This window comes from Bombina bombina, chromosome 3, assembly GCF_027579735.1.
Source record: "Bombina bombina isolate aBomBom1 chromosome 3, aBomBom1.pri, whole genome shotgun sequence".
In the NCBI taxonomy this organism is placed as follows: domain Eukaryota; kingdom Metazoa; phylum Chordata; class Amphibia; order Anura; family Bombinatoridae; genus Bombina; species Bombina bombina.
In genome coordinates, this window is record NC_069501.1 from 853,998,801 (window position 1) to 854,024,471 (window position 25,671).

Below are 25,671 nucleotides of genomic sequence, written 5' to 3' on the forward strand. Positions count from 1 at the left end.
ATCAAAAAAATTTTTTGTCCTCTTGGTATCTTTTGTTGAAAAGCAGGGATGTTCTCACATGTCTGGAGCACTATTTTCTGCTATGTAATACTCCAGACATCTACCTAGGTATCTCTTCAACAAAGAACACCATTGGAACAAAGCAAATGTAATAATATAAGTAAAATGGAAACTTTTTTTTAAAAAATGTCTGAATCTCAAAAGAAAATTATTTGTCTGTCATATCTCTTACAGTGCTATGTGTAATTTCATTGGCAGATTTTTTTTAAAGATTTGCCAGTTTTAGTGTTGAACACACGTGGTCCCAGGGATTGTACTGATTTTGTGAAGCACTAGAAAACTTTACAAATCAAATATATTTCAATTAGTAATGAGCAAATATATTATGAAAAGTATCCAAACTCTTAAAACTATTTAGGTGCTTTGTTTGTAATTAGAGTTATACTTGCAAGTATACAGAAGGGCCTAAAGGGACAGTATACACTCATTTTCATATAACTGCATGTAATAGACACTACTATAAAGAATAAGATGCACAGACACTGATATAAAAGTCCAGTATAAAACTGTTTAAAAACTTACTTAGAAGCTCTCAGTTTAGCTGCATTGAAAAGGTAGCTGGAAAGCCCACTGCAAGTGGGAAATAAGACACTCCCCCTCCCCCTTCTTTTGCATATGAAAAGACCCTTTACACAAACAGGAGCAAGCTGGAGAAGGTAGCTGACGGTATTCACATAAAACTTTAGGGCTTGGTTGGGAGTCTGAAAATCAGAGCAATGTTATTTAAAAATAAGCAAAACTATACATTTAAAAAACAAACAAAACTTTATGGGCTATATAAATAGATAATCTACAAAACATTTATGCAAAGAAAAAAATGAGTGTATAATGTCCCTTTAACATGTTTCAGCTTGCGCCGTTCTCAGAAACCTTTTGATTAAATGGGCCTCATTGTATATTCTCCTATGACATGGAATCATATAGTTCAGAAGGACAAACATTTTGGCTATATGAGGCTTAATTCAATTATCTATTGCCATTGTGTAATGGTCATTTTAGAGAGATAAGCAAAAACAACACTACCAGCATGCAAGAGTGAGTTGTAGATTATAACTGCTGTTACTATTTACATAATTTTTAGAAATAGCAGAGAACTGACAAATAAAATAGATCTATTTTAGCACTGATATTTTAGCAGAACATTCCTTGGGCATGTTTAATGACCCTAAACAATATCACTTTTTCACTGTCACAGGTTTAATTTCAGTTCTTCAATACTCTTCCTGTATTTCGAAAAGCAACGCTGGAAAATTTCACAAGGACTTTCACAAGAAAATATGTCTGCATGCGTCTCTCAGTTAGGGAGTTCACCGTTTGCACTGTTTTAAAAATCCAGAGTTTATTACAAAAATGCTTTTGGATGCTAAACCTTAAAAGAAAGGATTCAAGGTTAAAGTTTATATTCATGGCTTATGGTAAGTTCCTTTTTTGTTTGTTTTAAGGATTTACATTTTATATAATCAAAGGGACATTGTAAATGTTTTCTCTGTTTTCACAAAATGGATATTTAATAAGTGTGTGCAAAACAGTTGATGTTCCTATCCTGAATATATCAATATTTATCATTAAAGGGACACTGAACCCAATTTTGTTATTTTGTTATTCATGTAAAGAATGCAATTTTAAGCAACTTTCTAATTTACTCCTATTATCAATTTTTCTTCATTCTCTTGCTATCTTTATTTGAAAAAGAATGCATCTAAGCTAAGGAGCCAGACATTTTTTTGTTCAGACACTGGACACAACAGGGTGTTCACCAAAAATGGGCCGGCATCTAAATTTACATTCTTGCTTTTCAAATAAAGATACCAAGAGAATGAAGAAAATTTGATAATAGGAGTAAATTAGAAAGTTGCATAAAATTGCATGCTCTATCTGAATCACGAAAGAAAACAATTTGGATTCAGTGTCCCTTTAAGGCTCACAGAATAATTAATTCTCCAACATTAGAACTCTGGGGGTTTTCCTTATCAAACCTTAATCTTTAGTTCAAAGTTCATAACTGATACTGCTGTATTATTTACCATTTAAATGCAATTGCCTGTTACTGAACAATTTTAAAGGGACATAAGAGAGTAAAAAAGAAAATATTCTAATAAATTAGAGCATTTTATTCTTGCTATTACTTGCATATAACTAAGGTTTTAAAACCTTGCAAACAACTGGGAGCTAGCTGAACAAGTCTGGTGAGCCAATGATAAGATGCATATGTGTGTAGCCAGCAATAACCAGCTAGCTCCCAGTAGTACATTGTAGTCCTGAAGCCTACCAACAGAATTAAGTAATTTTGATAATAGAAGTAAATTGAAAAGTCTCTATCTGAACCATGAACGTTTAATTTTGTCCTCCCTGTCCCTTTAAATGCTGCCTTTCATATGCACGATTAGACCCTTTTTTGAGGAAAATGTCTCTTTAAGAATTGATTAGTAGCTATGGAAAATACAACACTTTATTTTCAGAATATTTGAGAAATACTCAAATCAGTTAGTAGTAATACAATTACAATGAGTCATACATCTGTGTTTACCTTGTTGTTTTACCTTCTGCTTACAGTGAAACCATCTTAGTTTTCTTCTCATTTTGTCTTTAAAAATATACTAGTAACAGCAACTGATATGATTTCCAAACATTACAAAAAGTTATAGATAGGGTACATATATGTATATTTAGGCACCTAAAGGATCTATCCATAAGAAATCTTACAGTAATCAAGAGGTGTAGAAATAGTAGACAAGGACAATATCTACAAAGGGTCTCATTGGTGTCCAAACACACTTACAAAACCTAATAAGAAAAAGTAAAAACAGTGATTAGCTGTCAACAATGATATATGTGTACTGCTACCTAACAGTAATGTCATTTCATTTAAAGAGACACTATAGCCAGAAAACAAATACAATATTTTAAAAAAAGAATAAAAAAAAGGATTTTTGCAAAATATATGTATTACATTTTTTGCAGCTAAAGTTGTTCAAATGGAGAATGAACTTGCCTGTGATGTAATTTCCTGTTATGAACTATACTAGTCCTAAAGCCTGTGTACATGGGCCATTTTCTGCAGTGCAGCAGTCCCAGCCGCCTGCGCTTCCTATCCGGCCATGCCCCCACCACTCCCGCTCCCATCCGGCCACCAGGCATGCACCGCCGGCCATGCCTCTCACCACGTCCGCTCCCGCCCGGTCACGCCCCGCCACCCCACTCCCGCCCACCCTATCTGCTGTCTGATCCTCACTGACTGATCCTTCCTTACGTCCAGGTATGTTTGTCCTAGCGCAGTCTCTACTGGGCATGACAGTTTTGGACAAACATACCTGGCCTTTTATAATATAGGATGATACTATAGTATTGTTTCTTCTCGACACAGCTCACTATTTTTCTATGCTCCCTAGCCAGCTGTAGTACAAGTATAGCACCACCTGCTCAGCTACCAGGAGCCACTGGCTGTAGCAGTACTAGCTGTGCACAGTATGTTGTGTACACCACAGAAGGCAGCATTTTTCTGACTTACTTTAGCAGAAATGAGGCAACTTGTAATGAACTTAGTTTAGGCATCTAAGAAAAGTGTAAGTTTCAGCTGCCCTCGTTGCAAAGACTAGTTTGTTGCCATAGTAACCCATGCTGCACAGGGATTGTAATCAACTGCTGAGCACATTTATCAGGGCAAGGAGGCAGCTGTTGCTTTATTTTTTTTGTGCCCCTACACTTTATTTCTGCTAATGTAAACAGAAAACAGTTTCCTTCATTGCTATGTGCAGTATACTCTGTACAGCCAGTAGTGCCTGGTAGCAATTAGAAACTATTATGAGATGGTTACCCTCCCGAGAATTCTGTATTGGCATGAAACTGGAGAAATTAAGCTTGTGTATCCATAGATTCTCATATTCTTAATGTCCAGAGCATTGATGTGTGCCCCTTAATATTTATCAACATCTTTTTGATATCTAAGTGAACCAAATTAATCACTTCTCAGAGATCCCCCCATGTTTTCCGTTCCATTAAATGCAGAGATGATTGGGGGATTGGACAGTGGATGTGAAAGGAATGTAGAATGTGACTATACAATTCCTTTGGCTAGATTGGTCAAAGGAGGACAATTATTAGATAAACTCAGAGATACATTTGTCTCTTGACTAAAATATACCCAACTATGACACTTTCTAAACACCACCATGCATAGACAAGATTTTTTGAGATTTCTAACTCCTTTTGTAACATTATGTCTGATGGGTACGGCTACTAAAAGCCCCCTCTCTCTATCAGGTAAACTCATTCAGGCTTGCAGGAATATTAATCTCCCAACATATACTCCCAGATAGCAAAGGGATTTGTACATTGCAATTGGTATACCCACCTAGAACATCCCCTCAAATTCGGTAGCTGCATTATAAATTGCTATTAAGGTGGTACTTGACTCCTGTACCTCCCAGGGGTACTTAGGGGGCTGGGGGGAGAGCGGTAGCTTACTGCACATTTGTTGGCACTGCAGACTCATTCAAACACTATGGAACAAGGTTTTCAGAAGGTGTTTAACACTGAATTCACCTTGAAACCTCACATTGACCTTTTACATTTTCTTCTAAGATTCACTTGTGAGTTATGATTGCATCTCCTTCAAATTAATTTAAATAGTACCAAGTCACTTATAGCATGTCACTGCAAACACCCTTAACACCAAATAATCAAATGTGTCTGGAGAGAACATCCGAGCTACTGTCATTGAAATAATATGGTTTTCTGAAGAGTAGTACTTCCTTGATTTTAAAATGTACAGGGTAAAGCCATTGTCTGTTGTACTGCTCACATTGAGAAAGGGAATGAATGATTGTGTATGGTGGCTCTGGTTTATGGTTATTCATCTTTGGCATTTAGTCATAACCTCCATTATTTTATTTGTATCTATCCCCACTGGCTTTAGGATATTTTGGTCCATTAATTGTTGAATGCTAAACTCCAATATCTTAACTTTATATTAATAAATGTTTGCATTTTACTATTGGTAGAAGATTGTGCCCTAATCCCCTATTCATTTTTACTCTTTTTTTGGTATTTCTATTTTTTTTCTACCTATTATTATGTAACTACTTATGGTTAAAACAATTGATAGGTTTAGATGGCGCTAATGAAAGCTGTGGGTTACTCAAAACAAATAAAATAAAGTTCTATGTGTAGTTTGGTATATATGAAAATACAACACGCAGTGCCACCTTTGTTTTCTCCCTTTAAAATATTTTGAATTAGTGACCTAATAGGATAATAATCTGAATGCAGACCAAGTACGTTGTGATAGGAACAGATTCTTTATTAATAAATTGGTTTATAAAATAATTTTAAAATTACTAAAACAATTCTCCCTTTTAAAATAATTTGATTCAGTGACCTAATAGGATAATAATCTGAATTCAGAGGAAGTACGTTATAAAAGGAACAGATTCTTTAATTGGTTCATAACATAAATTGAAATTACAAAAACGACCATTCAATCTCTAAAGCCCTAAACTTCCATTCACCATTCAATGTATATCACAATATTCTCCTATAAAACTTCTATCAGGTATCATAAACATATAAAACAACATTAGTATTGCATTTACATTATTATTTACACTGTTCTTTTTTACAGAATCATCTACAGTTGTTTTATATGTTTATGATACCTGATAGAAGTTTTATAGGAGAATATTGTGATATACATTGAATGGTGAATGGAAGTTTAGGGCTTTAGAGATTGAATGGTCATTTTTGTAATTTCAATTTATGTTATGAACCAATTAAAGAATTTGTTCCTTTTATAACGTACTTCATCTGAATTCAGATTATTATCCTATTAGGTCACTGAATCAAATTATTTTAAAAGGGAGAATTGTTTTAGTAATTTAAAACTTATTTTATAAACCAATTTATTAATAAAGAATCTGTTCCTATCACAACGTACTTGGTCTGCATTCAGATTATTTTTTTTTTTTTTTTTTTTAAACAGTTTTTATTGTGCATATAAAATAAAGATACAAGGGGGTGGAGGCGCAGCTCCAGTTTTCCATTTACAATGTCAACTGTGGGTTTTATGAATAGTATGTAAGACTGATATGATATTTATTCACATATATAGTGAAATGATTAGTCAAGGAAGGAGAGGGGAAGGAAAGGAGGAAGGATAAAATAAAAGAGAGAAAGAGAAAGAAAAAGAAAAAGAAAAAAGGAGGAGAACATATAATAAGTAGGAAGAAAAGAGTGAGGGCTCCCGGTCCGCCCATGCCCCAGATGTTTGTGTAGTTGATATCGAATTGTATGAATTCCCATTACCAGTAAGTTATGATTTTGTATGTTACGCTTGTGACTGTATTTTAGACTTAGTAGTTTGACTCGATTTACTTGCGTTCATTTTGGACGTAGGTGGTCCACAAATGAGAGAACTCTGCGTAAGAGTCCATTTTATCATTTTTAAGGAAGTAATACTCCTCTAATTTTATAAGTTCTGAAACTTTTTTAACCCACATGGTAACTGATGGAATTTCTCTACTTCTCCAATTTTTGGCTATCAAGACTTTGATTCCGTTAGTCATAATTTTAAACAAGTGTATGTATGGTTTATATTTGAGAGTGGAGGGGGGTTTGTGCAGAAGCCATATCAGGGGGTCAAGTGGCAATTGGGTATCCAGTATAATTTCTATCTCGGAGATGACTTTCCTCCACAAGTTTTGAATACTATTGCACCACCACCACATATGGGCAGTGTCACTATTTACATGGCCGCATCGCCAGCATCTATTGCTTTGAGATCTAAAAAGGCGGTGTAGTTTTTTCGGAGTGAGATACCACCTGTGCAGAAGTTTAAAATTGACCTCCAGAATGGAGGATGAGATTGAAGATTTCTTTGTAGCTTGGAATATCAGTTTACTTGTTTGGGGTAGTATAATGACACCTAGATCTCTTTCCCAGCTTTCTATATAGGGGGGAATTTGCCCTGGGGGTGTGTGAGTTAAGATCTTATAGATGATGGACAATGTATGTCTCAGGGGAGGAGAGCGAGTGCACAGGGATTCAAAGGAGGTTAGAGGTCTGACCATGTTCCCATATTCTGGGTGTGTGGTGATAAAGTGGGCAGTCTGTCTGTAAGTGAACCAGTCAGCGAAACAGTTTAGTCCCTTTTTTACTAATTCATTTTGTGATAGTAAGGATTCATTTTCAGTTAGTGTATATACTGCGAGGTCTCTGTTCAGAGTTGTTGTGGTGGATAGTGTGGTGAAGGGCCTTACCGTGAATTCCCCGTTTTCAATTAGGGATGTCATGGGTGAGGGTATGGAGGAGATGTAGTGTGTTGTGTTAATTGTATGTTCCCAAACCTTAAGGGTCTCCTGTATCATTGGGTTGTCTGTTCTAATTAATTTGAATAGATGTGGGCTGCTCCAACATAACCTTCCCAGGTGCGGCTTATTCATTATTAAGTGTTCTAGTGGTACCCATCTTTTATGGTTGAAATGGATGTTCCAATCCACTAGGCGTTGCAGAAAGATAGCTTGGCGATAAGCTGCTAGGTTTGGAACTCCCAGGCCTCCTTGTGTTTTTGAAGTTTGCATTGTTTGTTTACTAATTCTGGGCGGTCTACGGCGCCAAATGAAGTCGCTGAATGCTTTCTGGAGGGACGGGAGGTATGTTTTGGGAAGGGGTATTGGTAAGGTCTGAAGTAGGTATAAGATACGTGGGAATATATTCATTTTAATCGTGTCGATACGGCCTAACCATGATAGCTTTTTAGATCCCCACGATGAGAGATCACGTATTATATTGTGTTTAGCAGGTATATAGTTAAGGTGGAAGATATCTTCTTGTGAGGAGGTCAAATGTACTCCCAAGTATTTCAATGAATGAGTGCACCAGGTGAACGGGGAAATCTCTTGTGTGGCTAGTAGTGAGGGGCCTGACATATTTATGTTTAATATTTCTGATTTGGACATGTTTATTGCGAAATTGGACAGGGATTTGAAGGAATTAAATTCGTTTAATAGGTGAGGAATTGAGCGTTCGGGGTCGGTGAGTGTGAATAACATGTCATCGGCAAACAGAGACAGAACATATTTCTGTTCCTTAATTGTAATTCCTGTTATCAGGGGGTTTTGTCTGATCTTGGTTGCCAATGTTTCAATCACACAGGCGAATAGGAGTGGGGATAAGGGGCATCCCTGGCGTGTTCCGTTATTAATTTGAAATGGAGGGGAAAGAGTACCATTTACTAGTATTCTCGCGGTGGGCTGGGAGTATAGGGAGAAGATCCTGGTAAGGACCTTTGTGCCTAGGCCCATATGGGTCAGTGTGGCTCGCATGAAGTCCCAGGCAACACGGTCAAAGGCCTTTTCCGCGTCTGTGGACAAAAGGACAGAGGAGATGTTGTTGTGTTTAGCATGATGTATTAAATTTAAGGCCCTGACCGTGCTGTCTTTCGCCTCTCTTCCTGGCACAAAGCCGACCTGGTCCAAATGGATCAGGTCGGGTAGGATTCCGTTTAATCTATGAGCCAGTATCCGTGCAAATTTTTTTATGTCCGTGTTCAGTAACGATATGGGGCGATAATTATTAGGTAAATCTTGGGGTTTGTTAGGTTTAGGGATTAATGTTATATGGGCTACCAGTGCAGTGTCAGGGAATGATTTATTCTCGTCTATAGATTGGAAGTATTGTACCATATATGGATTCAGGATCTCTTGGAAAGTGGTGTAATATTTGTGGCTAAAGCCGTCTGGTCCAGGTGCTTTCCCTGTGGGTAGGTGTTTCATAGCTGCCTGGAGCTCAGCTAGTGAGATGGGGTTCTCTAATTGTTCTTTTTGTATTTCGTTAATATGTGGTAAGTTAAGTCTGCTAAGATATTCCTCTATTAGTTGTGATCTAGTTAAATTGTGGTTCAAGTTTCTGGGGTTGGCGGGTTGTATATTGTATAGCTTTTGGAAAAAGTTTCTGAATGTATTGGATATGGATTGGGTGGAGAAATGGGAGACGTTCTTTTTGTCTTTAATCTGCATAATGTACCTCTGGTATGCCTTCTGTTTGAGGTACCTGGCTAGTAGTCTGCCTGATTTGTTCCAACCCTCATAGTGTTTTTGTTGGGAGTAGAGTGCCTGTCGTTTGTGTGTCTTGTCAAGATGTGAGGCTAGTTTTTGTTTGTGTTCAGTAATTTCTGCGAGTAGATTTTTGTCAGTCGGGTTTTTTTTGTGTAAGTTTTCCATCTGCTCTATTTGTGAGACTAGAGAGATCGTGAGCTCTCTTTGTGCTTTATTATGTTGTGCCTTAATGGCCATTAGTTCTCCCCTAATGACACTCTTGTGTGCTTCCCAGAGGGTGTGCATGCTTGTCTCAGGTTGAGTGTTATGTTCAAAGTATTCCGTAAGAGTGGTTGTCAGTTTGGTGAGCGCATCAGTTTCTGTTAATAAATGTTCATCAAGTCGCCAGACAAAATCTCTTATAGGTTTAGAGGGCCATGTCATTGTACATATCATAGAGGCATGGTCAGACCATGTGATCGGAGAGATTGTGGCCGAGTTAAATAGTGATAGGCCTCCAACATCTGCAAACACATAATCTATTCTCGTATAGATCTCATGTGGGTAAGAATAATATGTGTAGTCTCTAGTCTGAGGGTGTAAGGTTCTCCATACGTCATGTGCTACAATTTTCTCGAGATGCGACTTAATTTTTGAGATTTGTGAAGGTGATGTGGAGGAGTATCGAGATGAGCAGTCTAGGCTGGGGTTAAGTGCTGTGTTTAAGTCTCCACACATTATGAGTGTCCCCTTTTGATGGTCTAGAATTAGGTTTTTAATTTTCTTCATGAAGGAGTGTTGTGCTGTGTTAGGGGCGTACATTGAAACTAATGTTACAGGTCTCCCGTAGAGAAGACCAGTTAGTAGGAGGTATCTGCCTTCTCTATCTCTAAGAGTTTGTAGTGGTGTAAAGGGTATATTTTTCTTAATAAGGATTCCCACCCCTTGTTTTTTATTGTGGCAGTGTGATGCCCAAAAGCATGTGCCAAACGTGCGTGCGAAGGTGGTAGGTTCTTTTCCTTTACGAAAATGGGTCTCCTGTAAGAAGACAAGGTCTGCTCCCTGCCTATGGAAATCTTTAGAGGCTAACGTTCTCTTACAGGGTATATTTAGTCCTTTTGCGTTAATTGAGTATATTTTTAAGTTATTACCGGAATGGGGTTGTCCTCTATTATTAGCCATTATCAAGTTTATGGATGTCTGACGTAGGTCGTGAGGTTATTAAAATGTCTATTTGTGATGTTGAGCGTTTGTGAGTCTGGTTGCAGGACGGGCCGGGAGCGCCCTTACGTGGCCTAAACATCAGGCCACGTGATAATGTATTAACTTCAAAAAACAAATTTAAAACACAAATATAAAATAACATAAACAGTGGGGTCAAATATTCAGGAAGAACCAACATTAACAGTAGTTGGATAAAGGGGGGTATCATTTCTCATCTATCACTAGGTTCCTCTAAAAGAACAATAGGGTATTATACACTTTTAGCATGATTCTAAATTCTCTTATCGTCATTTACTATAGGGGTTATAGCTATGGATATACATGTCAGTTATAGAAAGAGAGCTAGAAATATGGATACATTCAGAGTACATCACTCAGTAAAAGGGGATAACTGAAATGTCCAACATGAGAGAGGTCAGGATCATATATAAAATAATTAAACATTTTAACCATGGTAATATCAACTTCAAATCAACAACGTTAAGCCATCTCATCTTCATCCCCAAACCTCTCAGGTAGTGCATCATGTTCAGTGTCTGATCACAGTCACCGTGGGTGTAATAGGTTAGTTTTAAGCCTGCATTTCTAAACAACATCGGTCTTATGTTAGTGTGATGCAGACACCGAGCAGGAGAGGGTAAGGGGGGAGGAGAATAGCTAGGTCTAACTAGAAAATAATAACTTTAACGGTTCTATTCCCACCCCAAATCAGATCAGTTCCAAATAGGTCCCAGGGTACATTTCCCTTTAGGTCAGTTAGCTTTTTAGCAATATACTTATCAGTTCCTGGGAAACAAGGTCCATTTCGGTCTGAGCTCGATATTCTTCAGGGTGTCAGGGTACTTATTGCATCAAATTTGTGCATGAGACTAGGGTGCAGTGGTATCTATCTTTTTCTTTTTGTTAGCTTGATACCATTGTGAGCGTTGTGGCTTGGGGTTCGACTGGTCACTTGAAGAAGGTGCATCTAGATCTTTAAGAAGTGGTTGTGGAAAGGAGATGTTTAGGCCCTTTGAGAAAGCATCTAGGTCATCAGGTTCTTTGTAGATATGAGTCTTGCCTTCTTGTTGTACTATAAGGCTGAAGGGGTATCCCCATCTGTACTTCATTCGCCTCTCTTGCAGGACTTGGGTAATGAATCTTATTCCCTTTCTTCTCTCAATTGTTGAGGGGCTAATGTCCTGAAAGATTTGTATACTGTAGGCCTGGAATTTAATTTCTCTTTGTAGCCTAACTTGCTTCCATATTGCCTCCTTGTCTAAGTAGGTGGTGAATTTAATGATTATATCTCTTGGTGGATTGGGGGGTTTTGGTATGGGTCTCAACGCTCTGTGTGCGCGTTCCATAGAGGTTTCAGAGAGTTTGAGGGAAGGGACAATGTACTCAAAAAGTTGTAGCAAGTATGAGACAAGGTTATCCTGTGTCACTTCTTCTGGAACCCCTCTTATCCTCAAATTGCTCCTACGGCTCCTGTTATCCAAGTCTTCAATTTTAAGTTGAAGTGCTTGCATTGTGATGTCTTGTCTCACCATTTGATGATTAGCATCGGAAACCATAGTGTTTAAGGTGTCTTGACCCTCCTCTAGGGTCTCTATTCTTGCCCCCAGTTCGTTGATGTTCTTTTTTAGGGAGGACATTTCTGTTTTGATGAATGATTTTAGGTCTGCCAAGTCAGACTTAGAGGGTAGTTGTGAAATAGTTTTCTGTATCAGACTAAGTTGTTGCGACTGTGGTATGGATTCTTGCTCCTGTGAGAAATATGAGTCCGTTGGTGGTAAATCTTTAGTACTGTCAAGAGCGTCAATCTCCTGTTTGTGAAAGAAGGAGGACATGGTGGTAGTAGCTGTTGTGGATGATTTCTTGTCCGCTTTGGGTTTCTGTCTTGCTGCCATTGATATAACAGAGTTATCCCTTCGCCAGCAGCTAGTTTTCAGTTACTGGTGTTTATAAGGAGAGGGTTCCCTAATGTTATGTAGCACCAGTTCATTAAATAGGTAGGGTGCTATCTCTGATGGCGGCTGCGATCTGTCTAAGGAGAGCGGTTTAAGTCTGTAGGCCTCAGTCTCTGGTTTGGTATAGTTAGATAGCTACCTTAAGGCCGGTCTCAGACTTCCTCTGCGATCCGATGTTAATGTTTAGGTCGTTCTGCCTTGTATATGTGTTCAGTGGATTGGGCTGTAATCTGAGGTGTATCTGCGTGTTACCTTGTTTATCCGGTGGGGCCACGCCACGTGGGAGCTGTAATGGCGTGCGGCTGTATGTGGCGTTTCGTTCGACTATCTGAGAATCAGGTCCGGCAATCACTGCTGCGGTCTACCAGTGTGGGTCACCAGCTCCCCGCTGCTGAACCGAAGTTGGACCCAGGGCACAAGCGTGCCTCTTGCAGTGCGGAGCTTCCAGCCGAGTGAGTATAGGTGCGGTAGTGCGTTGTTTAAGTTCAGCGGTTCTTCAGCTGATAAGCGTTTGGTCCGGTCACCGGACAGTTAGGTTTATGGCACAAGAGTCTCTAGATGCTTTTTTAGGTTATTGCTGCCCTTCAAATCACCATAATGGAACCTGTGTGTGAGAATATGTTACGGAGCAAAGTTAAAGTGCAGCCATGTTCCTGCACGGCTACGCTCCGCCCCCCGGTCTGCATTCAGATTATTATCCTATTAGGTCACTAATTCAAAATATTTTAAAGGGAGAAAACAAAGGTGGCACTGCGTGTTGTATTTTCATATATACCAAACTACACATAGAACTTTATTTTATTTGTTTTGAGTAACCCACAGCTTTCATTAGCACCATCTAAACCTATCAATTGTTTTATCCTGTATTATTTTACTACTTAGGAAGAAAGTAGTATTAATAGATTGGCAAGTGGGGATAGTCCAGCGCTTCACTTCAAAGTAAATCTGTAAAACTACTTATGGTTAGGCAGGAGTGCTGCACAGGGAATAGGAGACGAATATTTGTTTATCTCCCTAACAGTTATCTTCACCCATTTATCACACAGTGCCAGTTATTCATTATCTCTAACAATATAATCCCCTGAAATCAGACATAAATTGACAGATCGTGAATGAGTTCCACACTGGAATTTGTGCAATGGACATAATGATGTTTTCATACTGATGAAAGTTTTAGAACTTTGAAGTCTGGTTTGCATTTCAAGCTTGATGCCCGCTTGGCTATGGACTGACTGTAGATGACTTGATAAATGGGCCCTTTGTGCCCAGCATATCACAACCTTTATGCATTTTTTAAAAGAAGCCATGCTCAGATAGTTTTAAAATTTCTAAAAGGACTTGATATACAGCAATGATTTATTCGTGGGGATCACTACCAAGCACATTTAAATTACCTCTGCTTATTTTATACCAGTTTGTGATGCAAGAAATCTTACATAGTTTCCATGAAAATGGGGGGTATTTAGCTTATGCTCATGCCTCTGAAATGGAAAACTACATAGTTGTACATCTTATTGTGTGAGTGGTTTATAATTAGAGGAACAATGCTCCTCCCTGAAAAAGTTTTAATACAACAGTGACACACTGTAATTTTTTAGACCATGTTATTTTTGCACTAATTTCATACAAAAACATGATAGCATTTTGTAAGTAAGAATTCTTAAAGCATGCTCTTTGAACTGAAGTTTTTAATATTTACCCGAACCTACATTTCATCCAGTTTTCCTTTTCTTCCTAGAACAGATTAGCCCTATGAATATGTCTCATGAGGATTCCAATCTGTCACCAGAGGAGATAATCAACAAGACATGTGACTTGTACTCTCATCGAAGCACAGCAAGGATACTATTGCCAATATATTACAGTTTAGTTTTGATAATTGGACTGATTGGTAACATACTGGCTTTAGCTGTAATCCACCAAAACAGAAGAAAAATGAACTCAACTACCCTCTATTCAATAAATCTTGTCATTTCCGATGTCCTTTTTGCGACAACTTTACCAACAAGAATAGCATACTATGCTATGGGCTTTCACTGGCCTTTAGGTGAGCCGCTATGTCGAATTACTTCCCTTTTTTTTTATATTAATACGTACGCGGGTGTAAACTTTATGACATGCTTGAGCATTGATCGTTTTTTTGCTGTGGTCCACCCATATCGTTACAACAAGATGAGAAGAGTGAAGTTTGCAAAGTTTGTCTGCATTGTAGTTTGGTTGATTGTTTTCTCACAAACACTTCCACTACTCTTACAGAAAATGTCAAACAAAGAACCGGACGGAAAAATTACATGTATGGAATATCCAAATTTTGAGAGAATACCAAATTTACCATATATGCTTCTTGGAGCATGTCTTATTGGATACATAATTCCTTTAGGGATAATACTGATTTGCTATATGAAAATAAGCATTAAACTTTGCCAAACTGCAAAGAAAAATCCACTCTCTGAAAAGACTGGTACAAACAAAAAAGCTATCAACACAATTATCTTAGTTATTGTAATGTTTTGCATTTGCTTTACACCTTATCATATTTCAATTATACAACATATGATTAAAAAGCTTAGCTACACACCAGACTGTAGTGAGCAGCAGCTATTTCAAATCTCCCTACATTTTACTGTCTGTCTAATGAACCTTAACTGCTGCCTAGACCCATTTATTTACTTTTTTGCATGCAAAGGCTACAAGAGGAAAGTCATGCGAATCCTAAAACGTCAACACAGTATATCATCTTCAAGTGCCACACGGCCAGCAGGAGATGAAAGCTCGCGAGATGTAGTAGAATCTCAAATGATGGTTCACCCAGTTCATTTCAGATAAATTGTACAAATATTTTTTTAATTGGAAAACAACATGGTTAAACAGCAGAAATGATCACAGCATTTCATACTAGAAAGAAAAAAAAAAGAAGACAAATCTATATATAAACTTTTTGGAAAATGTCAGTGTCCCAATAATTTTAAACAATTATAATTAACTTGATAATCTGGACCAATTCTTAAACAATTTCATTAAAAAATGTGTGACAATACACAAGAGGACAAATTTATGGCAGGAACAGAATATGTCAGGTCTAAAGGCCTAAGGTCTAAGATATTGCACAGCAGTCCCGAAACCCACCACTTGAGGTGTCTGGTGGCGTTCATGTCCCTGGCCGCTCTTGCTTTGTCTAATCAGAGACACAGCGGTAAAGTGAATTCAATTAAGCATTGTACTATGCAAAGGAAATTTAGATTTGTATTGGTGCAGTAAGAGCTCTTAAGACATACATCCACCTACAGACGAAAAAGCTAATTTCATCTTTAAAGGAACAATAAAGTCAAAATTGAATTTTTGTGATTTAGATACACAATGATCTTTTGGCATCCTTTGTTGAATTGGAAATCTAGGTAGGCTCATAGAAATTCAGGAATGTGTGTGTTTCTTTAGCACTCTATTGCACTCTATTTGTAGCAGTGCTTTACATGGTTGCAAACACTGCTACCGAAGAATAGTAAAGACATGTACCAAATAATACCAATAAAACCAAAAAAAAAATGATAATAGAAGTAAAAAAGAAAATTGATTAAAAATCACGTTACAACTAAACTGTGGAAGTTTAATTTTGACTTTACAGTCCCTTTAATGTAAGCAATGTGGAAATTAAATGAACAGCTCAATTATATCTATGTTACACTAATGTGTTCTTATTTTTGAGGTGAGCATAACATACTGAGGATACCTGCATTTGTTGTTAATATTTCCTGGTGTGTGTAGGCAGTTTTACACATATTGTATTATTTTTCTCATACGTATTTGTTTTGTTTTTTACAATGCACTAGAATTAGCAAGAGACAAAATGGGTATGCAGGACAGTTGTACAAATGTAAAAATTGATCAGATTGCAAATGAAAATATCAGCTTGTAAATACTGTGCAAATATAGTACACTGCTTTAATTTTTGGATTACTAAATAAAGAGATGCAGCCAATAAGCATTGCAAATGATTTATGATAAATGTGTATGATATGGTTCCCCTTACCCCCTCCATTCGGATTGAATCTCAAGAACAGGATGCATTAGAAGCGAAAGGATTTTGGTAAGTATTAGCACGGAATATAGAAATGTATGTATTTTGGATTTAATTTCTAGTCACTTGGCTCACCCTAGAAAATACTCACCAATGAAAGGAGTAAAATAAATGTAAGGATTAGGTGGACAAAATTCCATAAATTATATGTATTTAATACCCTTCATACAAAACTTTGAGGATGCTGACTATTAGAATGTCCCTATGGAATAACAAACACTGTCTTCTTTTCTGTGCATTAAACTCTGAAACAACCTTGGCTAACACAACTTTGCCCTTGTGGAATGCAAATAGTTAATAGTGCTTCTTGTAAATCTGAAACACTTCTTGTTACCAAGAATATAAGTATAAGAGTAAAAACCATAAAGAGATTCCACACAAAGAGCACTTCCAAAAACACACCAAGTACCACAGATATATCCCAGTGAGGTGCACCAAATAGCTTTGAAGCATTGATAAGAGCGAGTGCTTGAAATAAATTTATGACAATCTCATATTATTCCGGTAATAGTTGAGATAGCAGAGAGTAGGACTTTCAGGGTGTTTAAATTCTGCAATACAGAAATTCCAAAATATGGGGGGGATTGAATGTTGTACGTAGAAACATTATGCTGTATCATCCAACTTGAAAGAATATAAAAAATTCAGTTAAAAGCTGAAAGCAATATAAAAGTGCAAAAAGAAAATGCAATTTTATGTTAGAGTAATTTAATTATTGTCCTATTGCTTGCAGAGGTATTAAACACATAGTTAAAGCCAGTAATGCCTTACTGAAAGCTAGATGATTACATCTGTTGAGCAAATGAAGAGACAGTTGGGCATAGCCACCAATCACCAGCTTGCATATTCTTTCCAACAAAGGATTCCAAGATAAAGTAAATTTAATAATAAAAATTAATTTAAAAGTATCTTAACCCCTTAATGAGCACAGCCCTTTTCCATTTTCTGTCCGTTTGGGACCAAGGCTATTTTTACATTTTTGCGGTGTTTGTGTTTAGCTGTAATTTTCCTCTTACTCATTTACTGTACCCACACATATTATATACCGTTTTTCTCGCCATTAAATGGACTTTCTAAAGATAACATTATTTTCATCATATCTTATAATATACTATTAAAAAATTTATAAAATATGAGGAAAAAATAAAAAAAAACACTTTTTCTAACTTTGACCCCCAAAATCTTACACATCTACAACCACCAAAAAAACACCCATGCTAAATAGTTTCTAAATTTTGTCCTGAGTTTAGAAATACCCAATGTTTACATGTTCTTTGCTTTTTTTTGCAAGTTATAGGGCAATAAATACAAGTAGCACTTTGCTATTTCCAAACAACTTTTTTTCAAAATTAGCGCTAGTTACATTGGAACACTGATATCTTTCAGGAATCCCTGAATAACCCTTCACATGTTTTTAGAAGACATCCCAAAGTATTGATCTATGCCCATTTTGGTATATTTCATGGCACCATTTCACCGCCAAATGCGATCAAATAAAAAAAATCGTTCCCTTTTTCACTAACTTTTTCACAAACTTTAGGTTTCTCACTGAAATTATTTACAAACAGCTTGTGCAATTATGGCACAAATGGTTGTAAATGCTTCTCTCGGATCCCCTTTGTTCAGAAATAGCTGACATATATGGCGTTGCTTTTTGGTAATTAGAAGGCCGCTAAATGCCGCTGCGTATCACACGTGTATTATGGCTATCAGTGAAGGGGTTAATTAGGTAGCTTTTAGGGAGCTTGCAGGGTTAATTTTAGCTTTAGTGTAGAGATCAGCCTCCCACCTGACACATCACACCCACTGATCCCTCCCAAACAGCTCTCTTCCATCCCCCATCCCACAATTGTCCCCGCCATCTTAAGTACTGGCAGAAAGTCTGCCAGTACTAAAATAAAATGTATATTTTATTTTTGCATTATTTTTATAGCATATTTACATATGCTGCTGTGTAGGATCCCCCCTTAGCCCCCAACCTCCCTGATCCCCCCCCCAAACAGCTCTCTTACCCCCCCTCTGCCTTATTGTGCGCCATATTGGGTACTGGCAGCTGTCTGCCAGTACCCAGTTTGAAAACAATATGTTTTCTTTAATTTTTTATTTAAAAAAAACTATTTTCTGTAGTGTAGCTGTCCCCCCTCAACCCCCAACCTCTCCCAGATTGCAATTTTTTTTAATTCCCACCCTCTCTCCCACTGATTCCAACTTTAACCGTGTTCCATAGTGTAGGGTTCCCACCCGCGCGCGCGCTCACCCTTGTGCACACGCGTCCTCGCATGCGATCCTGCCCCCCTCCTCCACTGATGGCCGCCTCCCTGGTTTAGCTCCCACCCACCAATGAACACGGCCATGAATGGCCGATGCAGATAGGGCCACAGAGTGGCTCTCTCTGCATCGGACTGCTCAAAACTGTTATTGCAGGATGCCTCAATATCGAGGCATCACTGCAATAACATGAAAACGGCTGGAAGCGATTAGGATCGCTTCCAGGGCTTTCAAAGATCAACGACGTATGGTGTACGTCCTTAGTCGTTAACTGCATTTTTTTGCAGGATGTACCCCATATGTCGTTGGTCGTTAAGGGGCTAAAATTACATGCTCTTGGCCCCATGTATTAACGGCCGTGCGAGCAAGGTTCGCAACTTGAGCACCTGTCTGCATGGTTTCGCAACAAATGGGTAGTGTTCTGGTGTTCTGTCAAAAGTTGCTCCATCGTCGAGATTTGTTTCCTCAATGTGCACATGCGCACAATTACATATGTTTTTCAAAGAATGTGTGGAATTCGATTACGTAATTAGAAGCATGTGCAGATTAAGGTAGCAATTGTAAATGAGGGAAGAATAAATTACTTGTTTTTGTTATTAAAGTGACCATGTAGATATTTGCCTGTGCTGTTAACATGCTTTTATGACATAACTATGGGATCATTTTTGATTGAATTACAGAAGGTTTTTGAGTGCTCAGCCGCACACATCTAATACAAATCAAATAAAGCGTGTCTCCTGCTCTACGACAGTTTGTAATATGCATCCTTTTGCAATTTAACCAAAAAGTACTCCGTAGAAACGTCATAAAAGCATGTTAACTGCGCAGAAGCGCATCTACATGGCCTCTTTAATAACAAATGTGAGTAATTTACTTCTCCCTCGGCAAGATTTGTTACCTCAATCTGCGCCTGCTTCTAATTACGGAATCGCATTCCATTTTCAAACAAATGTGGAGTGTGATTACATAATTGTGAGCATGTGCACATCCAGGTAGGAAATCTCAACGGAACAATGGCAGCACCAGCTCAACAAGGATGGCTGTTTGCTCAAAAATTCAGCTGTGGCTAAATAGTGTATCTGTATAGTGCAGCAGTAAAGAGGAGACCTCCAAGCCTACTAAAAGAAATAGTAAGGCAGGAAGCAAAAACGGTCTATGACCAATAGGTACGGTGCATTAACACAGCAATGCGTTTCTTGGCAATACACGCCATTTTATCAGGTTGTTACAAAGTTAAAAAGTACTGACCGCCAATGAAATAATAAAAAATGACACACCACTACACTATGTTAAGTTAAAAAAAAAGCATAATAGCAATTCTATATAAAATATTCACAATAACAATTCATGTGCATTTATAGTAACAATGTTATTATCAAGATGTTACTAAATAGTATAAAAATATGTGCACAACTTCTCTCCTATTATGTGAGATATATATATATATATATATATATATATATATATATACATATACATACACACTAGAGAGAGAGAGAGAGAGAGAGAGAGAGAGATAATTTATTATATATCCTATACTAAATGATAAACAACAGCTAAATAACATTTCTATCCATGATAATCAAGCATTAACCATAAATATGGATGGTGCCAATGACAATTAATAAAGTGAAAAACATAATATTCTGACAAATAAGTGACTATTCAAATACATAGGTCATACCTAAATTAAACCATTGTTCCTGTATTTTCATAACATATGCCTGATGATTTTATTACAAGACCAGAGACTCCAATTTTATGCATTAATCTTTCTTTACTACTCAATGCAGCCTTTTAAAGAACAATAACATTAAAGATAAATAACATAATACATAATAAGAAGCTAACAGAAGCTTATTATAATGAGAGAAAAAACAGCCAATCAGCACAGAGAGTAAGCTATAAACTGAGTACACAGCAAACACTCTTCCTCTTTCTTTTGCTGCTCAAAAACAGATAAGTTGTGCACAATATTATATCCATAATCATTGACCTTGTATATTTTATTGTTTATAATTCGTTTTTTAAAAGAATTGTAGCCTTATTTTCTCTTTTATCCTAATTTTCGTTTTTACAATAGTATTATTATTTTCCCCTCATTGTGTTCCTTGTCAGCGATATGATCCGGTTTTTCTATGAAGCCTTCTGACTCCTTTTCCCTTTGTGGCTAAACCTTTTATTTCAAAAATTTTTACTTACTGTCTCCTCTCCCTTCCTGTTCTATATCGGCCGCTCCGACGCCATTTTGTGGGCTGTCCCCCTCCCCTCCCTTCCCGCCCATTCACGCTGACGTCTGTATTTACCTCAGTCAGTCAGCTGCAAATTCCTGGGAGGTCGAGTGATAACATTGTTGCCGTTACACTCGACATTTCTTTCAATCCAGTAGTAAAAAAATATTATTTGTTTACAGGCCTGTATTGCCATCTACTGGCTCCTCTATATATTATAAACGTTCTGGTTTAAAAAAAAAAAAAAATTATATGTGGGATAAACATTTTTCTACTTAATGTCAAGCTAATTTAAGTCAAAGATAAAATCGTTTTGCCATAAATATATATCCTAATATAATATATTTTATATATTACATATTTTATTAAGGGAGTTTATTTTAGTTATATATTTATTTTTTCACTTTGTATTTGCCACTTTGTACAGAATATGATAGATTCTTCCATGAATAATTTATTTAATAAAATGTCCTCTTTGATGGGAGAAAAACAGAAAAAGATTTCTTTAAAAAGAAAAAGCCCATCTATTGCCTATAAAGCAAGCAAAAAACTTATTGAAAAATCTCGTCAGCTCTTAGCTGAGCCCTCTATTCCTCACAGCAAAGGAAGAAAAACCGCTGTCAGTAGAACCCTGCACCCCGAGGGTAACCAAACGGGGGATACTTACATATGCAAAAAATTAAAATGTAATAATAAAGATTTTTCAAAGAATCCATCTTCAGAATCAGATGATTCAGATGGTGATGAATATACAGATATAAATTCTGATAACTTCAATGAATCAGATAATTCTGACGGCTCTCCCGCAGCCAAGAAACAGAAAAAGAAATCTAAAAACTGTTACAATTACAGTGAAGACGAGGAAGATTTTATTGATTGTCTGGGCAACCCTAGATTTAAACCAGACGAACTACACCATCCCCGGTCCGCCGAGTGGTGTCCCCCCATTGACTTAGCCAAATTTATTGATCATCAATTACGTAAGCCCCTAAAGAAACAAACCCGTAACAAAATGAAGGCTGAATGTCCTCGCCCCCTTTTACCTAAAAATGCCTCTATCACTCCAGAGGTTGATCCCAAGATTTTAAAATTTATTGGCACCCCTGGGTACAAATTGAAAAAAGGGGGTAGACAGATCCTGGAAAATTTGCCAGGACAAACTTCTGGATTCTGTCGGCCCCCTGACTAAACTGTTTGAACTGTCAGAACAGGGAGTTGCAGAAAATTGTCCTTTGGATCCCTACGTAGTAAGAGAATAGGTCCAAAGATTACTTTGCTTTATCGGAAATACTAACTGTGCCATGTCTGGTGAAAGACGCCGTAATATTTTAAGGAAAATAGACCCCAAAATTTCAGATTTTTCCTCAAGCAATATCGCATCTGATAAAAATGGTCTTTTATTTGGTGATTTATATTTAAAAGATCTTAGCCAGTACGTAAACACTTTCTCCAATTTAAATAAAGTAAAGACTTCAGTGAAGAAAATTTTCTACCCTAACCAAAGTTTTTCTGACAAGGCCGGGAGAGGCAAAGGCCGGGAGAGGCAGAGGCCGCTTTCCCGGCCGCCAATCCTATTTTTCAAGGTCTAAATACTTTCCCCATCAACCTCAATACCAACAACAGTTCCAGACACAATTTCAAAGAGGTTATTCAGAACCATCTACCTCCTCCTTCTTCCCGACAAGAGGTCGCCCTTGAACCCAGAGAGGTTTCAGGACCAGACCCAGAGCTAGACAAGCTCCTGGTAAGTTCACTATTTCCTCCTCTCCCTTTTTTCCCAGAAAAAATTGGTGGCAGACTCGCCCTGTTTGCCCAAAATTGGGCTTCAATTACTTCAGATCCTTGGGTCTTACAAACAGTTTCAGGTATTTTCATAGAATTCATATCTCCCCCAATCCAAGACTCTCTACCTCATCCCATTCATTTTTCTCAGGAAGACGCTCTTTTGGTCAAAAAGGAAACTTCAACTCTTTCTTCCAAAAAAGCAATTCTTCCGGTTTTTCAACCCCGAGATTTTTACCTAAGCAATCTATTTTTAGTAAAAAAGAAAAACAATCAGTTCAGACCGGTCATAAATTTAAAGACTTTAAACGCTTATGTAGTATACCATCATTTCAAGATGGAAGGAATTCACTTATTAAGAGAGTGTTTAAGAGAAAACGATTGGTTGGTTCGTCTAGACCTTACAGATGCCTATCTAACTGTCCCAATCGCTCAAGAACATTGGAAATTTTTGACTTTCCGTTGGGAAGACCAATTTTGGAACTTCACTTGTCTTCCTTTCGGCCTGTCTTCCGCCCCTTGGATCTTCACCAAGTTACTCAAACCTGTAGTGGCTTGGTTGAGACTTCGAGGTATTCGTCTAATAATTTACTTAGATGATATTTTAATAATGGACCAAGATTTTTGTTCTCTTCAGAATCACCTAACTTCCACAATTTCCTTACTAGAATCCTTAGGCTTCATTGTGAACAAACAGAAGTCAGTTCTTTACCCTACGAAATCCTTAATTTTCCTAGGATTTCAAATCGATACAATGCTTTCCACTTTGAGCCTTCCGTCAGACAAAGTGAAGAACATCAAAAAAGAAATTTCCAAAACTTTATCAAAAGATTCAGTCCCCATCAGAACTATAGCCAGAATAGTAAGTTTACTATCATCCTCTAATCAGGCTGTTTTTCCTGCCCCTTTACATTACCGAGAACTTCAAAGATTGAAAATTCTTCATTTGAGGAAAGGGTTTTCCTATTCTCATTTGATTCCTTTGTCTTCAGAAGCCAAAGAAGAACTTTCTTGGTGGCCTTCTCATTTGGAAGCTTGGAATGGGAGAGCCATTTTTGGCAGAACTCCCGATTTTGTTATAGAATCCGACGCCAGTCTTTCAGGCTGGGGTGCGCGTTGTGGTCCTTCCATCACGGGTGGCAAATGGACATTGGAGGAGAAACGTTTCCACATCAATTGTTTGGAATTATTGGCTGGCTCGTTTGCAGTCAAAAGTTTTGCCAGATTTTCTTCTCCAGTTTCTATTCTCCTGCGCCTGGACAATATTTCCGCGGTGCAGTATCTCAATCGTTTGGGAGGCACCAAATCGAGAAATTTCTCCAACATAACCAAAGAGTTTATTCATCTTTGTTTAGACAGGAATATTTCTATCAAAGCGGAATATATTCCAGGTCAATCGAATGCAGCTGCAGACTGGGGATCTCGTTATTTAACAGATTCCAGCGATTGGAGATTAGACAGGAAGATGTTTCTTTCCCTTCAATCTCTCAGAGGTCCCTTTTGTTTGGACCTCTTTGCGTCCAGGACCAATTTTCAAATTTGCCCATATTTCAGCTGGCGCCCGGATCCGGAGGCAGCGGCCATAGATGCTTTCCTTCATCCATGGCCCCCTCAGAAAGCTTATGCTTTCCCTCCTTTTTCAATGATTCCGAGGACAATTTCAATGGTTCGCAGGGATCTTTTATGACTGACAATAGTGACCCCCTTTTGGCCAACCCAGTCATGGTATCCCTCCCTTCTGGAGATGTCCATCTCTCCCCCAATTCTTTTTCCTCCGCTTCCTCATCTGTTAGTCAACCCAGAGGGCGATTATCACAGTCTAATTCTCCAAGGGTCTCTTCTCCTGATAGCATGGACAATATCAGGGGACCCTGGTCCCTCCGAGGCCTTTCGGTGGGAGCTAGGTCCCTCATTGAAGATTCCTGGGCCCCAGGCACCCGCAAATGCTATTTTGCCGCATGGTCAAAGTGGTCTAGCTGGTGCCTGCGAAGGAACTTGGATCCCGTTTCTTCTGATTTGAATGATATTATTAACTACCTTTCCCATCTTTTTTACTCAGGTCTGGCTTACAGAACCATTAATGTTCATAGGTCAGCTATTTCGGCCAGACATAGTTTAATTAACAACTCTCCTGTCGGCAAACACCCTTTAGTTTGTAGAATACTTAAAGCCATTAGATTAAAACGTCCTGTTCCCAAACATGAGTTTTTCTGGGACGTTGATCTAATTTTTTCTCTTTTCAAATCTTGGCCTGATAATAATTTGTTATCTCTAAAACAACTTTCTGCTAAATTAGCTACTCTTCTTTGCCTTATCTCTTTCAGGAGAGTATCTGATGTGAAAGCTTTAGATTGGAACTCTAAACGTTTCTCTCCTGAGGGAGTTACCTTTTTTCTTTCTCGAAGAACTAAAACTTTATCTACATCTATTTTCTATCCTTCCGAACCTTCTCTGTGTGTGGTTAAATGCCTAAAGTCATATGAATCTAGAACCTTAACTTTTAGAAAATCTAACCTTAACCAACTTCTAATTTCTTTTATTCCTCCTCACGCTCCTATTACTTCTACCTCTATTGCTAGGTGGGTTAAATGGGTCATGAAAGAGGCTGGTATTAACATTTCTTTCACAGCTCATTCCGTCAGAGGTTCTGCTGCTTCAAATGCCTTTTTAAAAGCGGCCCCTCTCCAACAAATTTTACTTGCTGCAGATTGGTCTTCTGATTCCATTTTTAAACAATTCTATTTCAGACCCATTCAACATGCCTCTCTTAATTTGTTTTCTTAATAGGCTTTAAACTTGCATAAAATAGGAGTCTCTGGTCTTGTAATAAAATTCTGATTATCCTAATATTTTGAAGGTATAATCTAGATTTTATTAAAGACACAGAGACGAGTATTTTCCCTCCTCAGAAATAATTGTGTATTTTTTTTCCCACCCTATCTTATTATTATATGTTATTAATATTTTTTGTCTTTAACAGTATCCATGTAATTTCAATCCACTTTCATCATCTGGATTCTTCCCTACAACTCAAAAGTTTCAACATTCAA

At 37.7% G+C, this 25,671-nt stretch overlaps 2 protein-coding genes across 3 annotated transcripts in view; one reads left to right on the top strand and one right to left on the bottom strand.

Moving 5' to 3' along the window:
- The window catches only part of GPR183 (G protein-coupled receptor 183), a 75,179-nt gene extending 58,935 nt beyond the window's left edge, over positions 1-16,244 (top strand). Inside the window, exons 2-3 of one of the 2 annotated variants that reach the window (XM_053707815.1) lie at positions 1,256-1,475; positions 14,004-16,244. In XM_053707815.1, the coding sequence (XP_053563790.1) occupies positions 1,346-1,475; positions 14,004-15,091 (1,218 nt within the window). In that variant the 5' untranslated portion in view covers positions 1,256-1,345 and the 3' untranslated portion in view covers positions 15,092-16,244. The remainder of the gene's footprint in view (positions 1-1,255; positions 1,476-14,003) is intronic. The other variant, XM_053707816.1, reaches the window with a different exon arrangement.
- The window catches only part of UBAC2 (UBA domain containing 2), a 580,006-nt gene that overhangs the window by 311,892 nt on the left and 242,443 nt on the right, over positions 1-25,671 (bottom strand). The gene's annotated exons all lie outside the window — the stretch shown is intronic.